Source organism: Crinia signifera, chromosome 7, assembly GCF_055691185.1.
Source record: "Crinia signifera chromosome 7, ASM5569118v1, whole genome shotgun sequence".
NCBI lineage: Eukaryota > Metazoa > Chordata > Amphibia > Anura > Myobatrachidae > Crinia > Crinia signifera.
The window spans coordinates 76,438,237-76,461,251 of NC_139223.1; the positions used below are offsets into that span (position 1 = coordinate 76,438,237).

Genomic DNA, 23,015 nt, shown 5'->3' on the forward strand with positions numbered 1-23,015 from the left:
GACTGAGATTAGAAAAGTCATCAGCCTGATGGTCAGCAACACTGAGTCACGACCCCATGCTGAGAAGGCCGGGACCCACTTTGGGGTCAGGACCCACAGTTTGAGAACCTCTGCTGTAGACCAAATGACCGCACCCCTACCAGCCATGGCAAGCATCCTACATTTCCCTTCTTGCTAGGCACCTACCCCTAATAATACCAAATGTTCTTCTCTACATTCTTGTTTCCTACTTGGACATTATTCATTTCAAGCGTAAATTGTGGTGATGGAGCTACTTATCTTAAATATTCCTGATCTTTTCTCCTCTCTCGATCTTCTTGTTTTTCTGGATTTTTCTCTTTCAAAGATTTTATATACAGAAAAAGACAGAGATACGGAGGGTGTTATGTCAGGAAGGAAGTGGAATGGAATGAAATGAAATCCTCGACCGATGCACACTCTCCCGGATACAGCCGATTCACAAATGATTTTCCTTCATTCCATTCCACTTCCTTCATGAAATAACACCCGCCGTATCTCTGTCTTTTCCTGTATATAAAATCTTTGAGAGAGAAAAATCCAGAAAAACAAGAAGATCGAGAGAGGAGAAAAGATCAGGAATATTTAAGATAAGTAGCTCCACCGCCACAATTTATGCTTGACCTCGCATAGCGCCACACCCCACACCCTGATCCCTTTTTTCCATAGTTTTCTATTGGAGCAACTAAGGAATAGCTCTTGGTGGTGAGGGGAAGGCAGCAAAACACTGAGGAATACAGCGCCCAGGTTTTTGTCTCACCTTTTTTCACATTATTCATTTCAAAATTGCTTAAAAAAAGTACACAATGCTTCTCTAGTAAGATACATTATAGATGCAAGAAGGGTTGGGAAAGACAATTTATTTGTAGCAAGAATTTGTAACTGCTAAAGACAAAAATAAATGTCTTACATATATCACAAAACATTACAAGGTTTTAACTTTAACTGACCTTTTATATCCACATCAGATGACTGCTCAGCATCACTGTATAATAACTGCAGGAAGCTCTCTGGGAAAGTGTGTAACTCCATGTCTGAGAAATCATCACCTGTAATGGTAAAATAAGAATATGAAACATACATGTAGCCTAAATTCACACATATGAAATAATTGGTGATAGAAAAGCAGAGATGTAAACATCTCTTACCACCCAAGGACCATACATACAAACTGTATGGGAGAGTCACACCAAGAAGCCAAATTGCCTGGCCCTACACTATATAGTATTTTCCTAACATTAATCTTTTCAGGTATTTTCCCATTCCTAAAAACAAGCATTGAATGTAAGCAAGGTACACATTCCCAGCACAACATCTAGTGCAGGGGTTCTCAAACTCGGTCCTGGGGACCCCACGCAGTTCACATTTTCCAGGTCACCCGGCAGGTGCACAGGTGCATTCATTACTCATTGACACATTTTAAAAGATACAGAAGAAAAACCATTGGGCGCCGTGTGTATACAAAAGACAATTTAATTATAATAAATAATAAAATTAGTTGGCTGCATGCATGCAAAAAGAGCACATTTAAAATAAACACAAAAATAAACACATACAATTAGATATCCGTATTAAATACCGGTATTTGATAAATCCTGACTAATACAGGTTGAATAGCACAGATTGGACAGTTTTACTGTCAGCCCCAAATAAAAGATAAATATCCCTGCAACTTTTAGTTTGGATGCAGTGTGTAGGTAGGTTGGTAGATACTCACACATAAGTCTCCAATAATGGCAGTTTGGGGGGAACAACAGTTGCAGTTCTGATATCCACAGGTAGTTGACAAATCTAAGTAGATATAATAGCAGCCGTGGCCGACTGTCAGACCTTTTGTGCTGGGCTGTCGCTGGCGGAGGTGACCAACTCGTTAGTCGCTGGATACGGGTGCCGCTGCTCACACCTTGCGGCGTCTCTCGAGCTCCAAGCTGATAGACCGGCCAGCGGGCCGAGTGGGAGGCAGAGACTACCTGTTCTCAGTGAGTGCGTGACTCCGTTGGAGGGTGAGATCGCACTTCTGTTGTATCTATCCCCGAAATCCTGGGTTGTGCGCACACTCCTCCTGGTTAGAGGCAGTGTATGGGATCACTATCTGTGCCGTCTGCACCGGCTGTGCCGGGACCGTGATTTGAAGGGATCTGCAAGCTGATATTTGCAAATGTATGCTTGTCCCTCAGGTCCTTGGCCGGTGGTGCTCAGGATCTCCTCAAAAACACGTTTCGCCGCGCTCAGGGCGGCTTTTTCAATTCTGTATGTGTTTATTTTTGTGTTTATTTTAAATGTGCTCTTTTTGCATGCATACAACCAACTAATTTTATTGTTATTTATTATAATTAAATTGTCTTTTGTGTACACACGGCGCCCAACGGGTTTTTCTTTTGTATCTGCACACAATTGAGGGCGGCATCCCTCTACCATGGGGCAGCTATTTGTACACGCCACACAACAATTGTCCCTAGCGCTCAAATCTTGTTCTTTCTGAGCTTTTAAAAGATCCCTAGGTGGAGTTAATTATTTCACTTGTGATTCTGTGAGGAGACCTGCAAAACATGCACTGTGTGGGGTAATGAGGACCGAGTTTGAGTACCTATGATCTAGTGCATCGGGATCCAACGGGGTGGCCGGCATCTGGCACCCAACCAGATGGGGTGGGGGTGGGGGGGAGAGGGGCCTCGCTAGTGCTACCCTGCATGTTCAGAAGATGGAGGACAGCGCTAACGACCCATCAGAGCAAGCATCGTTAACCAAGCAGTGTATACACACTCGCCGATATGCACAATAATGTAGTTAATGATGGTTCTTATTTTGCATATCGCTTAATTTATAGTCTAGTGTGTACACACCTTTAAAATTATCTGTTTTTTTCCCCATATTAGATAATATATGGGACCAATTTGAAGAGAAAATGCCAAAAATCTTTGGATGATCCTCTGTGCACATAATTATGGTTGGCTCAACATTATCATCTGCGTATCTCTATGGGATACAGGAAAAACACTTGGGATGCCACTGGTCGCAGGGAGCTCGAGGACGGCGGCAGGCAGGGAGATGAAAGTCTCCCTGCCTGCCCCAGAACGTTTGTGGGGGAGAGGTGGGCTCCCCGGGTGCCAGGCAGCACAGGCTGCCCCCCGGGGGTGCCAGCAGGGGACCGGGTATATTCACTACACCCGATCATGCATATGTAATGATCGGGTGCAGTGAATATATGAATATCTAATGAGCGGCTCGGCTCCGGCCCCCTGCTGGCTGGTCTGTGTAAAAAAAAATAATTATATATATATTTTTTTTATTAAATATATATTCATGTGCTTACAGCACATGAATAAAAATAGCATGCCCCTCCTCAGAATAAAATTCCTGATTTTTTTACACCAAATGTAAAAAACAAAACACTTTATTTTAAAAGTTCACATCCCACTTCACCATAAAAAGATAGCGATTGCTACCTGTGAATCATGGCGAAAAAAACCTTGAAATGTATTCGCCATCTGGTCATTGAATAGGGTGATTTACCGTTTTAGTAAAAAATTCGCCTTAAAGCACAAAATCACCATAAAAACATGGCGAATCAGCCTCATTGAATACCGCCCATTGTGTCCAAACCGCTAAACAAATTGCCCCAATTTACAGTTTAGAATGTAGTGTAATTATGCATTCCACTGTAATATCTGGCTATATCAAATGTATATCTGCATAATACTGATCCCTCCTGTCACAACTGTTATAAGCAGGTGAAAATAGAATCTGTTCACTTGAAATATGCCCTATTTAAATCAGTAATAATTAATTACATCTTGTATTAGCAACTCTTAATGGAGGATTACATTAAATACAGGGTTTCTCATGTGAGGTGTGGTTGCATACATTGCCAGTAATTGCTCACACCTTTATGGGGTGGACACATTAACTCATCCTACCCACATAATCTCCGTTATAGTAGCATGCAAGCAGGGGAAAATTAGGGGCCAGGCCACCACTGAGCCCAACATTATGAGTTGCACCTGCATCACGTCACAGCCCCCTCCACCCTATTCATGTCAGGACCAGTCCTTATGCCTCCAGACTGCCAAAGCAACCCAAACCACACTCCCCACTACCTCCTCTACCAAAATTGACTGTCCTTTGCCATCCACCCTTTGCAAGTTGCAAAATAAAAAAAAACAAGTCATAATAACAAAAAAGGAACTGACCACAAAGTTCTGCTAAGGAAATCCCCAAATATACAAATGTGTTCTCATGTTGTGCATGCATGGCGAGGGATAGTAGGGTTATCCATTAACTATACATGGAGTGATTTAGTGCTATGAAACACTGCATAACGCAGCAACACAGTATAAGGAAACATCTGTACTTTTTTATGATTACACCGGTCAACAACCCAAAAAATGTTTTAGTCTTTTATTTTAACGACTATGTTCGGATTGTCTATATATTAAAAAATAACCAAAACTTTGCTTTTGTCCCTTTTACAATGATCAGTTTCATTTTAAAGTTTTTTGAATTATTTATTGATTAAGTTTCTTATATAGCGCACACAGATTCCGCAGCGCTTTACAGAGTATAGTTGAACATTCACATCAGTTTAATTTGTTGGGAGCCAATTAGCCTACCTAGCCTAAATATTTTTGGATTGTGGGAGGAAACCCACGCAAGTACGGGGAGAATATACAAACTCCGCACAGTTAGAGCCATGGTGGGAATCGAACCCATGACATCAATGCTGTGAGGCAGTAATGCTAACCATTACACCGTCTGTACTGCCCATATAAGGAGAAGCGTGTTTTAGTAAGGGAGGGGACGAGCCGGGGGAAAGTAAGGTGAACGTTTGTCATCAAGAAGTGATGGACTTGAACGTCGTTATCATGGGCAATACAGTGAGAGTATGATGGGGGATTATAATAGATAAAAGAGCGAATTTTGGGGGGGGGAAATTATATTTTCTTTAGTTAGCAATGTGGAAGAAATAAAAATCATATATGCAGAACCCAGACTCAAAATTTGTGTTGACCGGTGTTATCCCCTTTTATATTATCAATAAATGAGTGTCTGCATAGAAATACATTTTTCAATTGTTCCATATTTTTCTGGTCTTTATAAAATCTAATGTGGAGAATTTGCAAAGGAAAAAAATAGATAATTAGGTGTTAAGCAAATGTTATTTGGATTCTACAATTTGTTTAATACAAAGAGGAACTCTTATACCAAGTTCAGACCAGCTTTTACCTGACATTTTCATTGCTGAGTAAATTTTGCCAGTTCCAGCCTGACCCCCCCTTCACACAGAAATACAAATTACCGGGTTACAAATTCCTACCAGGTAATTTGCTAAATAACACGAGTATTTCTTCTATGTGAAAGGGTCAACCCCCGTCCCAAAATCCCAGGTTTTCGACCCTCTATGTGGGGGCATGCTTGAAAAATTGATATGTATTTAAAACTTAACTTTTAAGAAGTTTGTGTAAAATAATGTCAAAGGTTGGCAAGTATATGGATCTCCAGGGGAGTAGAAATTAAAGTTTAAAAAGGGGAAGTTTTGAGAGAGTTTCAAATAGATAATAATCTATCAATGGATTAGTATCCATATATCCCTTGTGGTTCAGGCACACCAATACTTATTGTAAAGATAGCTAATTGCTGTTGTTACACAAAGACAATATGAATAACAGAGAACCCAAATAAATAATGCAGCTGATGTGAATCTTTGTTAATGAATAGTATCTCCAGACAAGATTATAGTAACATTTGTAGCAAATGTAGTTCATCCGCCATGGGCAACTCCACGGCGCCTGGCATGGCTGCTTCTGTCCCGGGAAGGTCAGATTACTGCACAAGAGCAAAGAAATAGTGGTGGGGGAGGGATGCTGTTGGGCAGACTTGAAATCAGTCCCAAGCCCCAAAATTCCTAGTGGCAGCCCTGCTGACACTAGCATATTTATATCCATATGTGAGCGCACGGATTGGAGCTATCGCACTAGGTCTTATTTGCTTGGTATAGATTTAGAAAGATACCGGGAACCCCTCCTTTATATTTATTTGGCATCGATTAATGCTCTTATTGAGGGGGTGCAGCCCCAGACATTAACAGTTACTGAAAATGTGAAGAAAGAAAACAAGAATGTCTGTTTTTGGCGCACTAAGTAAACAATTATATAAATTGTAACTTTTATTACGTTTTAAATAAAATACTTTTTATATACTGTACTACAGTGAAATATTAAAATTATAGAAATGTGCAAAAGGAAATAAAATGTGATTCAAGTAAAATAAAAAATTGGGCTGTTTGTCGCTCCCTTGTTGTGTGTGTTATTTTACTTTTTAATTAGTTCAATGAATTATGTGATGGGGTCAGAGGCGTAGCTAGGGTGGAGCCGGTGGAGCACACGCTCCAGGCGCAGAGATGTTACCTGGCGCCGGAGCCGTGCACTCTTCCACCGGCTCCCCCGCCCTGCTCGCCGGCTCCCCCGCCCAGACACTAGGCGCTGGGCGGAGCAACTATCGCTTTAGATGAGTGAGGTGGGCGGCGTCTCTTCTCCAGCTGCTACAAGCTGGAGACACCTCTTCCCTGCGCAGCGCTGACTTCCCTTAGAGTGGGCAGCTTAAGCGGCTGGGCGGCGCTATGTCAGTCTTTTACAGGCAGCGCTTCTTTCATGCAGGCAGGCACTCTTCCATAGACGCACATTGCAATGATGACTCTGCAAGTGGGGCGGCACTTCTCAGCAGGGAGGCGGCGGCACTTCTAATCTGTGTGTGGGTGAGTCCAATAACCTGGAGCCGGCTGTATACTTCCCAGCAGTTAAATCACACACCGTCTGTGTGATAACCAGACCCCCACCGTATGTATGAGCCCGGGAATATGTCAGTCTTTTCCAGACAGTATTTTCACTGCTATCTTCCTAATTCTATTTTGGATGCTAAGATTAATGCCCCTCATGTGTTTGCAGTCTTCTTATGATCATGGTGGCCTGTCTTGTGATTAATGGGGGGATGGGGAGGGGATACTATATCTATATACTGATCACTGCATTACAATGTGGTGCTGATAGTCTAGAGTTCTGGGGACCATGTCATGTAACCTGTCATGAAAAAAGGGTGAGGGTGGGGGGCCACTTTCAAAAGGATTTATATGCCCAGAAGGGGAGGGGGGGGGGTAGCCCACCTACTACAAATCGGGGGGGTGGAACATGCCCCATGCCCTTGCTCCGGGCATCGTGGCACGTAGCTACACCACTGGATGGGGTTAGTCCTAACTAGACCTTCCGTACATCAGGACCGATGTTACCCGTAGAATCACTCTTGGTCGTCAGGAACCTGATATCAACTAGAATGTTAATTGATCCTTTAGATATAGGGATGTGTGTGTACCAGCGTTAATTACACCTATATTGGTTTCCTTTATCGTGTCAGATTGACCTGCCCCACAGCTTTATATAGCTTTTATTGTCTCATAAATTTCAAACTGAGTTGTATATGTTCATTGTATCCCTTCAATTAGTGTTATACATTGTAGCTTTTATAGATATTCTGAATTCACTGTTGGCTCTCTTCCCAGAGTCTATTCAGTGTACCCTGGTTTCTACAGTCTGGCAGTGGATAGGGGTGTGGGTTGTTAGGTCTACAACAACTAGGTCGACAAGCATTAGGTCGACACCACCAGCTTGACAGGCAGCAAGGTCGACATGGGTCAAGGTCGACAAGGGTCTAGGTCGACAGGACATTAGGTCGACACAAGCATTAGGTCGACATGGGCAAGGTCGACAGTCAAAAGGTCAACATGGGGTTTTTCACTGTTTTCTGAGCCGAATGTCAACACAGTCGACATGGACACAGTTTGAAGTGCACCGCATCCCCTCACATGCTTCAGGCACGGTGCCTTGCTACGCTCGGCACATTATTTTATTCTCCCACCACACCCTAGTGGATGGTAGGGCAGGAAATACCGCCCGTCGGCACATGCCAGCTCAAAAAACAGTGGAAAACCCCATGGCAACTTTTTGACTGTTGACCTTGCCCATGTTGACCTAATGCTTGTGTCGACCTAATGACCTGTCGAGCTAGACACATGTCGACCTAAACCCATGTCGGCCTTGTTGCCTGTCGACCCAATGCTTGTTGACCTAGTTGCTGTATCCTGCAGATAGTATTAAGGGGCTATTTATAATGCATCTTATTAACCCCCTGTTTACTAGATTTTAATGTTTGAACTAATATCTCTGTTCCTATGGGTGCCGGACAGGGTCTCGACAGTTGAGATCCCAACAGGCATTTACCTGACGTCGGAACCCCGACTGTCAAAACACCGACAGCCGGGTTCCCGACGGCCACCTGCTATTTTCCCTCGTGGGGGTCCATAGAGGGAGAATAGAATAGGTAGCGAGCCCGCAAGGGGCTTTGTTGCGCTCACCATGTTGTCTGAGTCTGGCCAGTCGGGATCCTGACGTCGGGCTAATGACTGTCGGGATCCCGACTGTCGGACCCCTATACCACACCCGTTCCTATTACAGTGGGTAGGCAGGTAGAATTTAGTATTAGTATTCACAGTTGTGATATACACTCATTGGTGCTTAAAGATGTTGTCACCTGTGATGCAGAGCTCCCTCTATCTGGTCCTCTAATTCCTGGGGACAGGTATGACTAGTTGAGGATTATCTCTGTTTTATACGGTGCTATGTCTTGTATAATGTTGTAGACAGTTCACATTGACCATCTATCAGAGTATGTTAGTGCAGGTTTCAAATGATCTCCCAAAGCGGGCGGTGTGGCTGTGGGTTACTCTGTTCTATTCCCCATAAGCCAACCGTGCCCCCTGACAGATTTTGATATCATTAGTTAAATGTGAGCCTCTATTTCTAGTCACGTTGCTGTGTCTGTACCACAGGACAATGGGGGTTATTCTAGTTCACTCTTTCTGACAAAATCCTTCTTAGATGTACAAAACCATGTGCACTGCAGGGGGGCAGATGTCACTTGTGCAGAGAGAATTAGATTTTGGTGGGGTTTTACTTCAAATTGAGATCTATATTGCAGTGTAAAAATAAAGCAGCCAGTATTTACCATGCACAGAAACAAATAACTCACCCAAATCTAATTCTCTCTGCACATTTTACATCTGCCCCCCTGCAGTGCATATGGTTTTGTCCATCTAAGAAGGATTTTGTCAGAAAGAGTAAACTAGAATAAGGCCCAATGTGACACAGTTTCGGGTTGTGGCACTGTTTCATTATCTGGCAGTATTGCTCTAAATGATTGTGCTTTGTTGCACTGAGTAAGCTATCTGTACTGCCCAGTATATTTGGAGGTCATTAAGGGCCTTATTCTGGTCGATGCGTAATTTTCTGAATTCTTTCGGATGGCGTTTTTTAGCCGTCTGCGCATGCGTGGGCAACGCTATGTGCATGTGCCACGCAAGGTCTCCGTACTCGTTCTCACTAATACCGTAAAGAAAAGTGCACCGCATTCACTCGGGAAATATGGGCGTAATATGGGCGTCATTCGGAAGTACACAGGGGCGTAGTTTCAAAGTGGGCTAAACTGGGCGTAAACATGGGCGTGCACGAGGGAGTGCACTAATTCTGGTAGGCGTGCATTCGGACAGAACACCGACTGCAAACAAACCAAAAGGCAGAAAATATGCGGTCTCCATAAGCAAGTATTGCTTTGCGGACACCACTCGGTCATGCGCTAGGCATTCGGAACGCCCAATTAGTACGGCCGCACCTGAACCAATGTCAGCTGAACACAATACAATCCACTCCTCTACTCATTACTCATTAATTACACTCTTGTCATTGCTTCAATTGGAACCATTGCAGCTTAAATGGACCATTACAAAACACACAAATATATGCTGAAAGCACGGCTGCATTTTGTACACACATTTACACTGCAAGCAATGGACAGAACTTGCTATCACTAATATAAATATCCATGTCACTTTTTCATTCACCAATAACAGCACACATTTGGGGATGAAATGAAAAATTTGTAAAGTGTTTAATTATCAATTCGAAAAATAATAGATGACCATTAAAAACAATCCCTTTTTAATGAGGTAGCCTAATTGCATAAGTGTGTCGTGTGTGATGTATGAGTTCCGATGATAGTAGTATGTTTTGCGTTAATACACCGCATCGGTGCGTACGGGCAGGTTCCCGTCCGTTCTGACGCTGTAAGACCGTGCAGATGCTGTAAGACCGTGCAGAATATGTGTGTGTCCACCGCACATGCAAGGTTTGGATGTCGTCCGTAAACACGCCCTCTTCTTAAAGTGTGAGTCCGTCCGAATGCGGAGGACCGGTGGGCGTTTCTTCGTACGATGTACGCACAGCGTGGCGTGCGGTCCGCTCCGAAAGAATTCGGAAATTAATGCACCAACCAGAATAACCTCCTAAGTTACTCAGAGCCTCTGCTTCTATTTCTACTGTGATCTCAGCACTTATAGGGCCAGATTCTCTAAGCTTCAAAAGTGATAAAATGGAGAGTGATAAACAGCCAGCCAATCAGCACCTGCCTGACATTTTTCAAACACAGTCTGTTACATGTCAGGTAGGAGCTGATTGGCTGCTCTCCATTTTATCACTTTTGAAGCTTAGTGCATTTGGGCCATAGTCTGGATCACTGGTTAACTGTACAGCAGTTACATTTTATATCATTGTTTACTTAGTGCGCCACAAACAGACATTCTTGTTTTCTTTCTTCGCATATCCATATACCATATTTATATTCAGCAGTTATTTCACAACACAATTAGGTAATAGCTTTATATTAAGTTAGAATTGGCTAGAATGAGCATTGCGGGTTGTGGATATGACACTTTTCATGCGGTCTGTCGCAACAATGTGTAGCAATCGCATGAAAAGTGCCTGTATCACACTAATGCATAAGGGCCTTACAATCTTTAAAGGTCCATACACATTGGGTGATTTTGCCCAGCATGTATACTGACCGATGATGGTGGAAAACACACTGAGCATTTTTTTACCCGTTTTAGATGAGCGGCCAGGCCAGCGGACTGCTCATCGCTGCCCCGTACACACTGGGTGGCTTTTGAGCTGGTGGGTGGACTTTTCAAAAGACATAATAGCTGCTTTCAGCTCAGTCACCCAGTGTCTATGGGTCTTAAGGATTGTGTACCATTTCAAACTATATTAAAATAATTAGTGGCATGGCTGAAACACAATACACGGACACAGACACTTCCTCCAACGTAATAACTTTCCATTTAGAGCATAATATTTTGGTCATGTTGTGTTTCCCGCAAGTAATGTGTTTAACGCTCACATATCTTTTAGTCACTAAAATAAGACATTATGCAAATAGAACGATTCATGCATGTCTACACATATCTAAGTACTAGTAAAACATAAGAGGACAACATATGTAGCAAATGATTAAAATACGGCTTATTTCCCACTTCGTGTTTAGTAACAAACCTATTTAAACATTTGACACCAACATTTATTAATTATTTATTAACATGGCTGTAATTATTTTAATTAAATAATTAACTGTAAAATATATAATTTTGAAAATAACATTTTGGATATAATTCAATGTATCTATTTTTAACAAAAATGCTAAATCAAGTTTGAATATCTCTGTGATAATTCTAAAAGACGTGGACATTTAAAAACATTTTTTTATCGTTTAAAAAAAGGGGGAGTGATAAAGAAAGGGGGATGGGAGCACAGGATGAGATGAAGCTGCAGTGAAGCCATGATAAAGGGCAGGTGGGGAAGGGGAGGTAGAGCAGGACAGACAGGGGACAAGCAGGGAGCACGGGCTGAGGTGTCCAAATTACTCTATATTTTAAGTGCATGGGGCTGGTGGTAGAGGGGGTACCTAAAGTACCCATGGAAGTGCGCAGCCCGGCATATACATTATGCTATATTCACAAATTGTCGTTCCAATACAGAAAATAAGGCCAATATCGGCCTAATGTGTACCCAGACATAAGGTGGGAGCATGTGAAAGACTTAAACTATAGATAGAATACAATGTGGCGAGGGCGATACCTGCATATGTCTGCAGCTGTTTTTCTCTAGTATTTGCACTCACTTTCCTATGCTAATGTCACAATCTAACCAAAGTTGCAAATCTGTGCATCTGAAAGTTCAAGTCTTTTCCGTCCACAGTTCTAATGTCCGCAGATGTCACCATCATTAGAACTTGCACCAACTTCAAGTTTGGTGCAAAAACCTATCAGAAACAAGCTTTCCTTTCCCAGCAATACACATGACTCTGAATAGCACAAAGCTTACAAATATACAATATACACTCTCATCAGAAGCAGCCGCTGAATGCGTTAGTCTACATTTTCACAAGATGTGACATGCATGCACCTACATGTGACTTTGGATGTAGTGTATGGAGTATGCAGTTCTTCTTATATGAACAGAGAGGTCCAACTGTCCACTAGGACAGTGGTTCTCACACTTGGATACTTGTGCCCCTAGGGGATCATTGCAGAATGGTTCGGGGTACTTAAAAATAATATTGGTAATGGCAGAAGAAGAAGTCTACCAATGGCGTAAGAAGTCTCCCATTGCCATGCAGACAAAACATTGAGTCACTTATGGTTCTGTCTGCAGCATCATCAGCATCTCCTTATGCTTTTGCCCGACCAGCAATCCACTGGGAGCTACCTACGCTGCCCTCAGACATCAGCGATCATCTGCACTGCGCTGACTCGTGTGGTATTCCTAAATGAAAAGCCAAATCAAGGGGTACGGGAGAGAAAAAAGTTGGGAACCGCTGCTCTAGGACATCATAAAGTATCAATATGTATATCTGTGAGTACTGTGCAACATTATATCATTAGAATAGTTCTTCATACAACAAACTATTCTTAACGATATTAACTATGGAGAACTAACATTATTATTATTATTATATAATAACGTATTATTATTTAATAACAGCCTATTTTTAATGATATTACCTATATTAGAGAACTATTATTATTTTTATCATTATTACTATTAGTGTTCATTCTAGCACCAGCTATCTTTGAAAACCCATGCAGTTCTTCTTCCCTGCCTGGGGTGTCGCCGTCTGCTGTTGTGTTTCTAGCACAGGTCTGGTTTGCTTATCAGTGCTGATATACAGACCACACTGTGCAAGAAGCACTACATCAGACAGCGACACCCCAGGCAGGGAAGAGGAACTGCATAGGTTTTCAAAGATAGCGGGTGCTAGAATGAACACTAACTATTATTATTATTATTATATAAAAACAGCCTATACTTTTCATACCCCCAATATCCACGCCGGCATGGAGTTGATTTTATATAGTGTGGCGAGCGCAGCGAGCCCGAAGCGTGGCGAGTGTAGCGAGCCCCGCGAGGTGACGCGCATTACTTCACATGTATTCCGCGAGCCACGCTGCGCTCGCCACACTATATAAAATCAACTCCACGCCAACGTGGATAGTGGGGGTATGAAAAGGTCAGAGGACACGTACCACCGCCCCTCACGTACCGCCGCCCCTCGCGGGCTCGCTGTGCTCGCCACGCTTCGGGTTGGTGTTGATAATATGGGTGGCGTGGGGGTGCTTTTAACATTGTAAGCACCTATTACGGTGTTTATACAAATATTTATCTTATAGGGGCACATTTAACATTGAAAACACCCATTACGGTGCTTATACAATTTAAAATCGTATACCATTGTATATGCCATACAATGGCATACAATTCGATGGTATACAATTTAAAATTGTATAACATCGGCTAACATCGTATCGCATCGCATCCCATCGTATTCCTTATGGTATGCAATGCGATGGGCGCCGTGCTAGGAAACAAGTACCATAAATTATTTTTAATAACAGAAACAATATTTTTATTAACTATAGGTAAGGTACCTGTAATGCCCAATGTTAAGGATTGGTGGACATGCTGGCAATTGGAGAACCACAAGTTCCAAAATTCTCCTGCCAGACAAAGTCAACTAGCAACCACAGTGCACATGAAAATATTAGAGAAAAAAAAAACACATTAAACAGACATTAAATTCTATTATCAAAATGACAAAATTCTTTATACAACAAAAACCAGAGATGCAAATTTCTTACAAATCCATATGAAAGGTTCTGTTTGATCCAAAACATCCTCAAACTAAAGAGAAACCCCCTCATGTAACACGACATACTACATTTTACATTGGGAGAGCTTTACAAATGGCAGGTCACATAGGGGAAAATGTCACTGAAATGAATAGGAGCTTCCACGACCCAATCAGAACACTCGTCTTGAAACAGAGTCTAACATAACTGCCACATGGTGTCAGAGGGGGTGTGTTATAGGGGTCTGACAGTCGGGATCCCGATAGTCATTATCCCGACGTCGGGATCCCAACTGGCCGGACCCAGACAGCATGGTGAGCGCAACTAAGCCCCTTGCGGGCTTGCTGCGCTCGCCACGCTGCAGGCACATTCTATTCTCCCTCTATGGGGGGGCTGTTTTGTTTCTGTTTGGCTTTTTGACTCACTGGTGGCCTCCAGTGGTAGGTCTGTTGCCATTACAGCCCTGTGTTCTTTGAGCTATTATTCACAGGCTGTGAGGTATTAGCTCGTTAATCAGGAGCAGCCTGGAGATCCACCAGCTGTTTCAATCACCTGAGGCCTTTATAAGCCATGCTCTCCTGGGGATCTGTGCCAGTGATAGCTTTCTGTTTAAGTTCCTGCTGCATGTGCAGGGAACTTCTGTTTGCTCGCAGCCACGCTTCCTGGTCCCTTGTTCCAGTCTCCTGTTTGGATCCCAGGATATATCCTCTGCAGCTCAGCTTCTTGCTTCCCAAGCATTCAGCGCCCATACCCGGTCCCAGGATCTCTTCTGTTCCTGTCCCTGGAGTTCTCTCTATTTGTCCAAGCTCCCTAGTTGTTCTGTCTGCAGGATTCTCATCTTGACCCAGGCTGTCCCTGTGCCTGTTCCCATTACCCTCCTTGCCTGTGGGTCATGTAAGTGCTCCTTTGGAGCCTGGTTATTATTTGCTGTCACCTCAGGCCCACCGTGGCTGCGCCCCTCCGTGGGTCCATTATCTGGTAGTTACATAAGTACCTGTCTTTTCCTCTGCTTTATTTTTGTCTGTCGCCCTAGCTTCTGTCAGGCAGGGGTTGTTCCCTTTATCCACTGCACCTTGTTTTGGGGAATCATAGTCTCAGAGTCTCCATTCCGAGATTCCCTATTTCCCTCATTTTGTGCTTCTCCCCGCTCTTGGCCAGGTGCCGGCAGTCAGGGGTTCTCCCCCAGTTAGGCCTGGTAGTTAGACGGTCCTCTTGTGATACCCCCTGGCGATCGCTTACCCTTTGTCACCTCATAACACCTGGCTGCATCGGGGTTAGAGCTGGCGTAACTGGCTCTTTCGAATGCGGCGGCTACAGGCGAAGCCTAGCACTCTGCAGGGGTATTCCATCTGCCCGGGGGACTCAACAGTCAGTGTAGGTTTCGCTGTGGCCATCCTAAACAGCGGTCCCAGCTACGGGCTTGCGCCTGATCTTCAGCTCCCTGCCTCCTGCAGCACCACACCAACATCCTCACGTCCCTGTCTCCGGACTCCAACGGTGGGTAACACCCAAATCCATAACAAGGTCTGATGAGATCTCGTTCTTATCGCATTGGAGCCTATGAGTCACACCGCCAGCAGGGGAATCGGTACATCTGTCAGACCAGACTTAGGTCAACAGTCATTAGGTCGACCCCGGAAGGTCGACTGGCCCCAAGGTCAACAGGGTTAAAGGTCGACATGGGTCAATGTCGACAGGATTTAAGGTCGACATGGGCCAAGGTCTACATGGGTTTAGGTCGACAGTCATTAGGTCGACAAGAGTTTTTCACTGTTTTTTTACCCGAATGTCGACATGGACACAGTTGGAGTTCAACCGCAGCCCCTCGCTTCGCTCGCAATGCTTCGGGCACGGTGCCTCGCTACGCTCAGCACATTATTTTATTCTTCCACCACGCCCTAGTGCAGTGGTTCCCAACCTGGGGTACTAGTAACCCTGGGGATACTCTGCAGACCAGTTGGGGATACTTGAAAATAATATTGGTAATGGCGGAAGATAAAAAAAAAGTATTTTGATGGCAGAAGAAGACCCATTGCTTTGGAGAAGAACTATGTTGTCACTTATGGTTCTGTCTTCAGCGTCATCAGCATCATCAGCGTCTCATTGTGATTTTGCCTGACCAGCAATCCAATGGGAGCTTCCCGTGCTGCCCTCAGACATCAGTAATCATCTGCCCTGCGCTGACACAGGTGCAGGAAGCAGCAGCATTAATCCTACAGGTGTTAGTGGGAACCCTAGAGACAATACACAACCAGCGGCCAGACACGGAAGGGCACGATTCCTGTCCGTTACTCCTTAATATAAGGACATGCATAAGGATACACATACCACTCACTTCTACTCCACTCGTACTGTCTATATTTTAAATTGAGAGGAGAGGGTACTCATCAATGAAAAGCGTAATCAAGGGGTATGGGAGAGAAAAAAGGTTGGGAACCACTGCCCTAGTGGATGGTAGGGCATGAAATACCGCCTGTCGGCACATGTCGGCTCAAAAAACAGTGAAAAACTCATGTCGACCTAATGACTGTTGACCTAAACCCATGTCGACATTTGGCCCATGTCAACCTTAAGTCATATCGACCTTTGGCCCATGTCGATCTTGGGGCCAGTCGACCTTCCAGGGTCGACCTAAGTGTGGTCTGACATATGACCGTGTCCTCCAGCAGGACAGATCCTTCTGATCGGAGCCAAACCAGGCAGGCTTGGCTGTGATCGTATGCAATAGATCAGGGTTCCTCAAACTATTTAGCTCTGGGACCCCATCAGACAATAAAAATATTTACGGGACCCCAGCAACTTGATGCAGAAGGTCATCATGTCACATACATAGTAGCATTGTGGAGGCACACAGTGATGGGAGGAGTCTAATATAACAGACAATTCAACAGATTGTTCAGACTCCTTGAATCAATGACAGATTAGAAAAGTCATCAGCCTGATGGTCAGCAACATGGAGTCGTGACCCCATGTTAAGCAGGTGGGGACCCACTTTGGGGTCAGGACCCAAAGCTTGAGAACCTCTGCAATAGATCATATGCAAAAGGACCATGTATGATCTATTGACTTCAGACCTCCCTAGGCGGCACAAGGTGGGATCACAGGCGACCCTAGTGTATGGCCAGCTTTACACCGAAACTCATAAACGTTATGCTTTCCTGAGCTTGCAACATGTATGCATGGCACAGCTCCATGGAATCCTGTGGGAAGTGCTGTGCTTGGGGTCCACAGGAACCAGGATACGGTCATTTGGTCTACAACATGATGGTCGACAAGCATTGGGTCAACATGAGGAAAGGTCAACATGAGTATAGGTCGACAGGGGTCAAGGTCAACATGGTTCTAGGTCGACAGGTCACGAGGTTAACACAAGTTAGGTCGACAGTCAAAAGGTCGATATGGGGTTTTAGACAGTTTTTTTGAGCCAACATGTGCCAACAGGCGGTATTTCATGCCCTACCATCCACTAGGGCGTAGTGGGAGAATAAAATATTGTGATGAGCATAGCGAGGCACCGTGCCCGAAGCCTGGTGAGCGTAGCGAGGGGACGCAGTGCTACGTTTTGGTGTCCATGTCGACATGACATGTGCCGACAGGCGATATATAGTTCATGCCCTATCATCCACTAGGGCAGGCATGCCCAAAGTCAGGCCCGGGGGCCAATTGCGGCCCATGCTGTCATTTCAATGGCCTGCAGCCTCCAGCTGGAAGTGGACAGAGCATCAGATATGGGAAGCACAGCACAGGACACTAAAGGTGGGGCCCCGGCGAGCGTGCCTTTACCTTGCTGTCTACTGCAGTCAGATGTGTTTGGTGTCCTACCCCTGCTGCTGCAATCGTATATCACCCTACTCCACAATCACAGTGACAGCAGTGTTTGGGGAAGGGGTGCAGCAAGGGGGAAGCTTGCTCCCGTTACATGCAGAGCGGAGGAGGGCAGCAGCAGGAGCCCAAGCATCTCATGTCCTTGCAGTGCCTGCTTTGCCTCTATGTCCTCTGGCTCACACAAGGGGCTGGGAAACATACAGAGAAGGGAGGGGGCAGAGTGGGGGACATACAGTGAAGGAGGGTCAGGCTGGGGGACATACAGTGAATGGGGGCAGAATGGAGTACATAGTGAATGGGAGTCATACAGTAAAGGAGGGTAAGGCTTGGGGACATAAAATGAATGGAGGCACTGATGGACATTAAGAGAAGGGTGGCAGGCTGTGGCACAGAGTGAATGGGTGCAGAGTGGGGTACATACAGTGAATGGGGGACATACAGTGAAGGAGGAGCAGGCTGGGGACATACAGTGAATGGGGGCAGGCTGGGGGAAATACAGTAAAGGGGCAGGCTGGGGGACATAGAGTGAATGGGGGCAGAGTGGGGGACCATTCTGATGTGATTATTGATTCAAAGAAGAAGGTCAGGCTGAATGGTCGGCCCCCCACATTTTCACCTCACCAAATCTGGCCCTCGTCGCAAAAAGTTTGGACACCCCTGCACTAGGGCATGGTGGGAGAAAAAATAGTGTGCCTGACAGCGAGCCATGCGAGGGGGTGCGGTGCACTTTAACCTGTGTCCATGTCGACTGTGTTGACATTCGGGTAGGAAAACAGTGGAAAACCCCATGTCGACTGTCGACCTAGACCATGTCGACCTAATGCTTGTGTCGACCTAATGACCTGTTGACCTAAACCCATGTCGACCTAGACCCGTGTCGACCAACTTCTTGTAGACCAAATGATCCCAACCCCAGGAACCAAATGCATTGCAGTAAACCTCATAATACGTCAGGTTTAAGATTTTTTTGATTAATACATGATGGCATAAAGCAGTATACACACAGGGTTTTATATCACGTTAGTTATAGGAAATAAATTATTATACTTACAATAGATATAAAAAAACTATACATGGTGTTGATCATTGTGTTCATTTAAAATGATGTTTTATTAATAAACTGGCACAATAACACATACATCACACCCAAACATATACAAGATGACAATGACATACCAGTCTGGTGCTGCACAGTTATCCTGTAAGTCAGACAATTTATAGGAAATCAGGCGGCTCTGTCCCTGCCTGGGCATACTTCCAATCCTGTTCCCTGCCAGATAGACTATTATGTAATCTATTAATAAAAGCAGCATCTTACTTTTACTTTCACTTGGCAGCATGCCTGTGATACAGCTCCAGCAACTGGAAATCCCCAATCCCAAACTCTCTGAAGGCAAAGTTGTTGATTAAACATGCATTAACGTCCTTCTATTTTCACATGATATGATGCCAATGAAACCACCTAATCTGTACAGAAATCCACAACATGCCAGCAGCTCTGCACATACTTGCCAATCAACTCTAACCGCATAATATGCCAGAAGCACCTATAAGTATCTGCAAATCAATTCTAAGGGGGGCAATGTATATCGGAAGTGAATAAAGCAAGTGATTTGAATAAATAAAGCACGTGACGTAGAAAATGAAATCTACAATATACCAGCAGCTCTATACAGACTTGCCAGTTAACTCTAAGCAGCCCATTTTCTATTGAATATTTGCGGCTAATTCCCCCAAAACACCTATTTTGAGGAGTAAGCCGCAAAAGATTTAGGACTAGATTTATGATGTGTCGATCAGGGGAATATGCGCTATCCCTGTGCGTTAAGGCAGAGGATAGTGCTTCCCCTGATCTATGACACCTGCTGGGTGGTGCGGCAGTGCAGGGCAGGAGGCATAGCGCAGCTATGATATTTCGTACTGCATGCCTGCCTCCTGCCTAATTAATGAACAGTCAGCATCGCTGCCCGTACCGCCGCCTGCAGCTATAGACTTCGGCAGCTGCAGGTGGCGATGCCCTATGCCCACAGCAGAAACAGCGCTGTCCCTGCTGCTGGCTCTGAGCTGCTCTGGGGATCTCACGTGAGTAGCGAGATCCCACGCATGCGCAGTCCAGCTGGCCAGGAAGAAGCAGACAGCGCGTCAGTGTTAACTGATACGCTGTCAGCTGGAGGAGGCATCGCCGGAGGGGGGGAGTTAGCGCTCCCCCGCTTTGGCGGGCAAGATGTTAAAACATCTTGTCGCTCTCCCCTCCTGCTTCGCCTTGCTAATGAGGCGAAGCAGGAAGTGCTATAGCGGCGCTTTTAGCGCCGCTATAATAAATCTACCCCTTAGTACCTACCGATTATAGGACGGAGGGACCACAGCAGGAATCTCCGGGGGGGGATGCAATGCTGCCCGATGTACCAATATTGGGTCCCGGAGCTACCACCTTTCTAAGATGGCAGTAGCCCATTGTAGCCAATGGGCTACTTACTGCATTGCCATCGGGGCAGTGCGGTCAGCACTATCCCCGCAGTTACAAACCCCCTGGCACAGATCGCAGGGAACGTCTCCTTTAGAGCCCCTACAGGTTCGCATATAGCAATGCATTCCTGGGCGGAAGATCCTGGCCAGATTGAATTGTATAAACGCGATCCTATGGTAAATGGGCTCCTAAAGGCTGTATGCAATTAGCTGCCATAATTTACCACGAGGGGAAAAAGGTGGTAGCCACAGGCTTTACCGCCTCGGGCTATTCAATTAGGGCTTATTTTCCTTGTGTGGTAAAATACCAGATACCATGAGTTGGCCTATAGAATCCGGGATCTCAATAAAGTGCTAACAGCTTTGTGGCACTTGCAATCAGGGCAGGTAACGTGGATATCCTTCTCAGGCTCCAACAGAGAGAGATCTGTGCTAACTGCAGCGTGATCGTGGGACTAACAGAGTAGACCCTAAATACATAATGTTAGCAGCTCCTTTATAACTGTCCAATCAGCGCTAAATGTACAGAAATACATAATGTACCATCAGGTCCTATACACAGCTGCATAAGCAACTATACATGTACAGAAATTCACAGCATACAGTATCAGAAGCTCTTATACAGTACATACCTGAATAACTAACTAACATGTACAGAAATCCACAGCACAGTATGTCAGCAGCTTCTATACATACTGTAGCTGTCCAATCAACTGTAAAAAGTAGATTTACTAAAGTTTCTAACAAGAGTGGAGTGACGTTGCATAAATATATTTTAACTATTATTTCTCTATTGCATCTTCAAAATCAGAGACAGGGGGATAAATGTAATAGCCTCCAATGTCTGGAGCTGCAGACAGGGCTGTCATCAGAAATTGAGGGGCCCGGGACTGTCAAAATATTCAGGGCCCCAGGGCTCCAAGCAGTGGGTGACTGGCAGCCATGTAAATGAAGGAGGCTAGTGGGCGTTGTGTAGCAGACAGTGGCAGTGGGCGACCCACCGCTATTAAATGGACTGATGGGCGGTATGCAGGTGGCTGTGGCAGCGGGCGACCAACGTCCCGCCACTGTTAAATGAAGGTGGGAGATGACCATTGGCCGGGGGTGGGAGTGGAAAATGCAACAGAACACCCAGGCCCTCCCCTCTCTGCCAGAGTGGCAGGGCCCAGAACAGTTGTACCCATAGCACCCCCCTGATGGCAGCCCTGGTTGCAGAACTTATGTGTGAGTCTGCCCTTTTTTTTTTTTTTAAAGCAGCAGTCATTGCAGCAATCATTTACGGCAAACCAGGTTGAGAGCTGCATCCCGGAAGGTGCAGTAGTGGCTGTGATATGGAAATCTCCATGATATGGCTCCCAAATGTTTCATACTGTATAACTCACCTAAAGAGAGACCTAGAAAAGATCTATCTGAATCTCCTGTAGATACATTAGACTATGGCCCACACACACTAGGGCGATTCACATGCAATTTTTTTTCCATGCGATTGGGGCAATCAATTGCATAAAAAGCATCCAAATTGCATGTGATTGACAGCAGGTCCAATGTGATGCATGGCACCAGAGCCTGCGAGTCGCACCAGCTGCTTAGAATCAGGACCATAATGTATTTGCTCTGGCAACTGGATCAAAATCATCTGGAATTCAGTGACATCCAAAAGCGGCAAAAATCATGGGTTTTCACAATCCATCGCATAGTACAATAATTATCCCCCTTTATTATAAATGCATTGTATAGTACAGTACATATACACCGTTATTATAAACCAATTGCTTAGTATAGTACACTTACCCCTTTTATAAAATAATGAAACATATGGAACTTCTGTTTATACCAAAAACATTCAAACCAGAAGTAATTACATTTATTTGTCTGACATTTTAGCACCATGATTTATTGATGGTTTTTCATTTATTTAAACTTTTTCCTGAATTTCTCAAAAAGAAACATGTGTCCTAAGGGCGCCGCGACAACAATTCTTGTACCATGGTACCATGATTCATAAAACAACGTTTGGGAACCACACTTAATATACCCCTATGAGACACTTCCAATGCGGTGACAGAAAGAGAGCAGAAAGTTTGAGTTCTCCTAAACTTTCTGATGAGCCCAATATCACGAGGACATTGTTATATGTTACATGTTACATTGTTATTGTAGTGGTGGATCAGTGACTACATCCATCAGCAGTGCGGTTATAAGGAACCGTCTCTCCCCTTTATACAGTACATGCACAGCAGAATACAGAGCGTGTAGCACATATAAGGTTTCATGCAATCACCAGGTTTGCACAGTTAATATAAGATGGACAAATCCAGCCAAACTGCCTGCTAACTTTGTAATAAAAGTTTATTTCCTTACCTCTCATAGAGCAGCGCAGCAGCAGCAGCAGTCACTGAGCGCACCATGCAGCCAGTCCGTGCTCGTTCTAAATTCTCCCAAGCAGCACTCAGCCGGAGCGAGCACACAGCGCATGCGCAAGTCGCAGTCCAATTACTACCAGTCGGGCAGGGGTTGTGAGATTAATTTGGTCTTAACTCCGTAGCCCGGGCACGAGGCTGAAGTTGGCTTCTTATTCGGCCAGCTTCTTATTCGAGCTCCAGCTTCTTATTCAGAACAATCACTTTTACAAGGGTTAATGAAT

At 44.7% G+C, this 23,015-nt stretch overlaps 1 protein-coding gene across 2 annotated transcripts in view; it reads right to left on the reverse strand.

The window, feature by feature from the left end:
- CIITA (class II major histocompatibility complex transactivator) overlaps window positions 1–22,804 on the reverse strand; it is a 79,947-nt gene extending 57,143 nt beyond the window's left edge. For both annotated transcript variants that reach the window (XM_083153356.1, XM_083153354.1), the window contains exons 1-2: window positions 22,733–22,804; window positions 969–1,067 (exon numbers count right to left, since the gene is read on the reverse strand). In XM_083153356.1, coding sequence (XP_083009482.1) covers window positions 969–1,067; window positions 22,733–22,739 — 106 coding nt within the window. In that variant the 5' untranslated portion in view covers window positions 22,740–22,804. The remainder of the gene's footprint in view (window positions 1–968; window positions 1,068–22,732) is intronic.
- Between the last annotated feature and the right edge of the window lie 211 nt (window positions 22,805–23,015).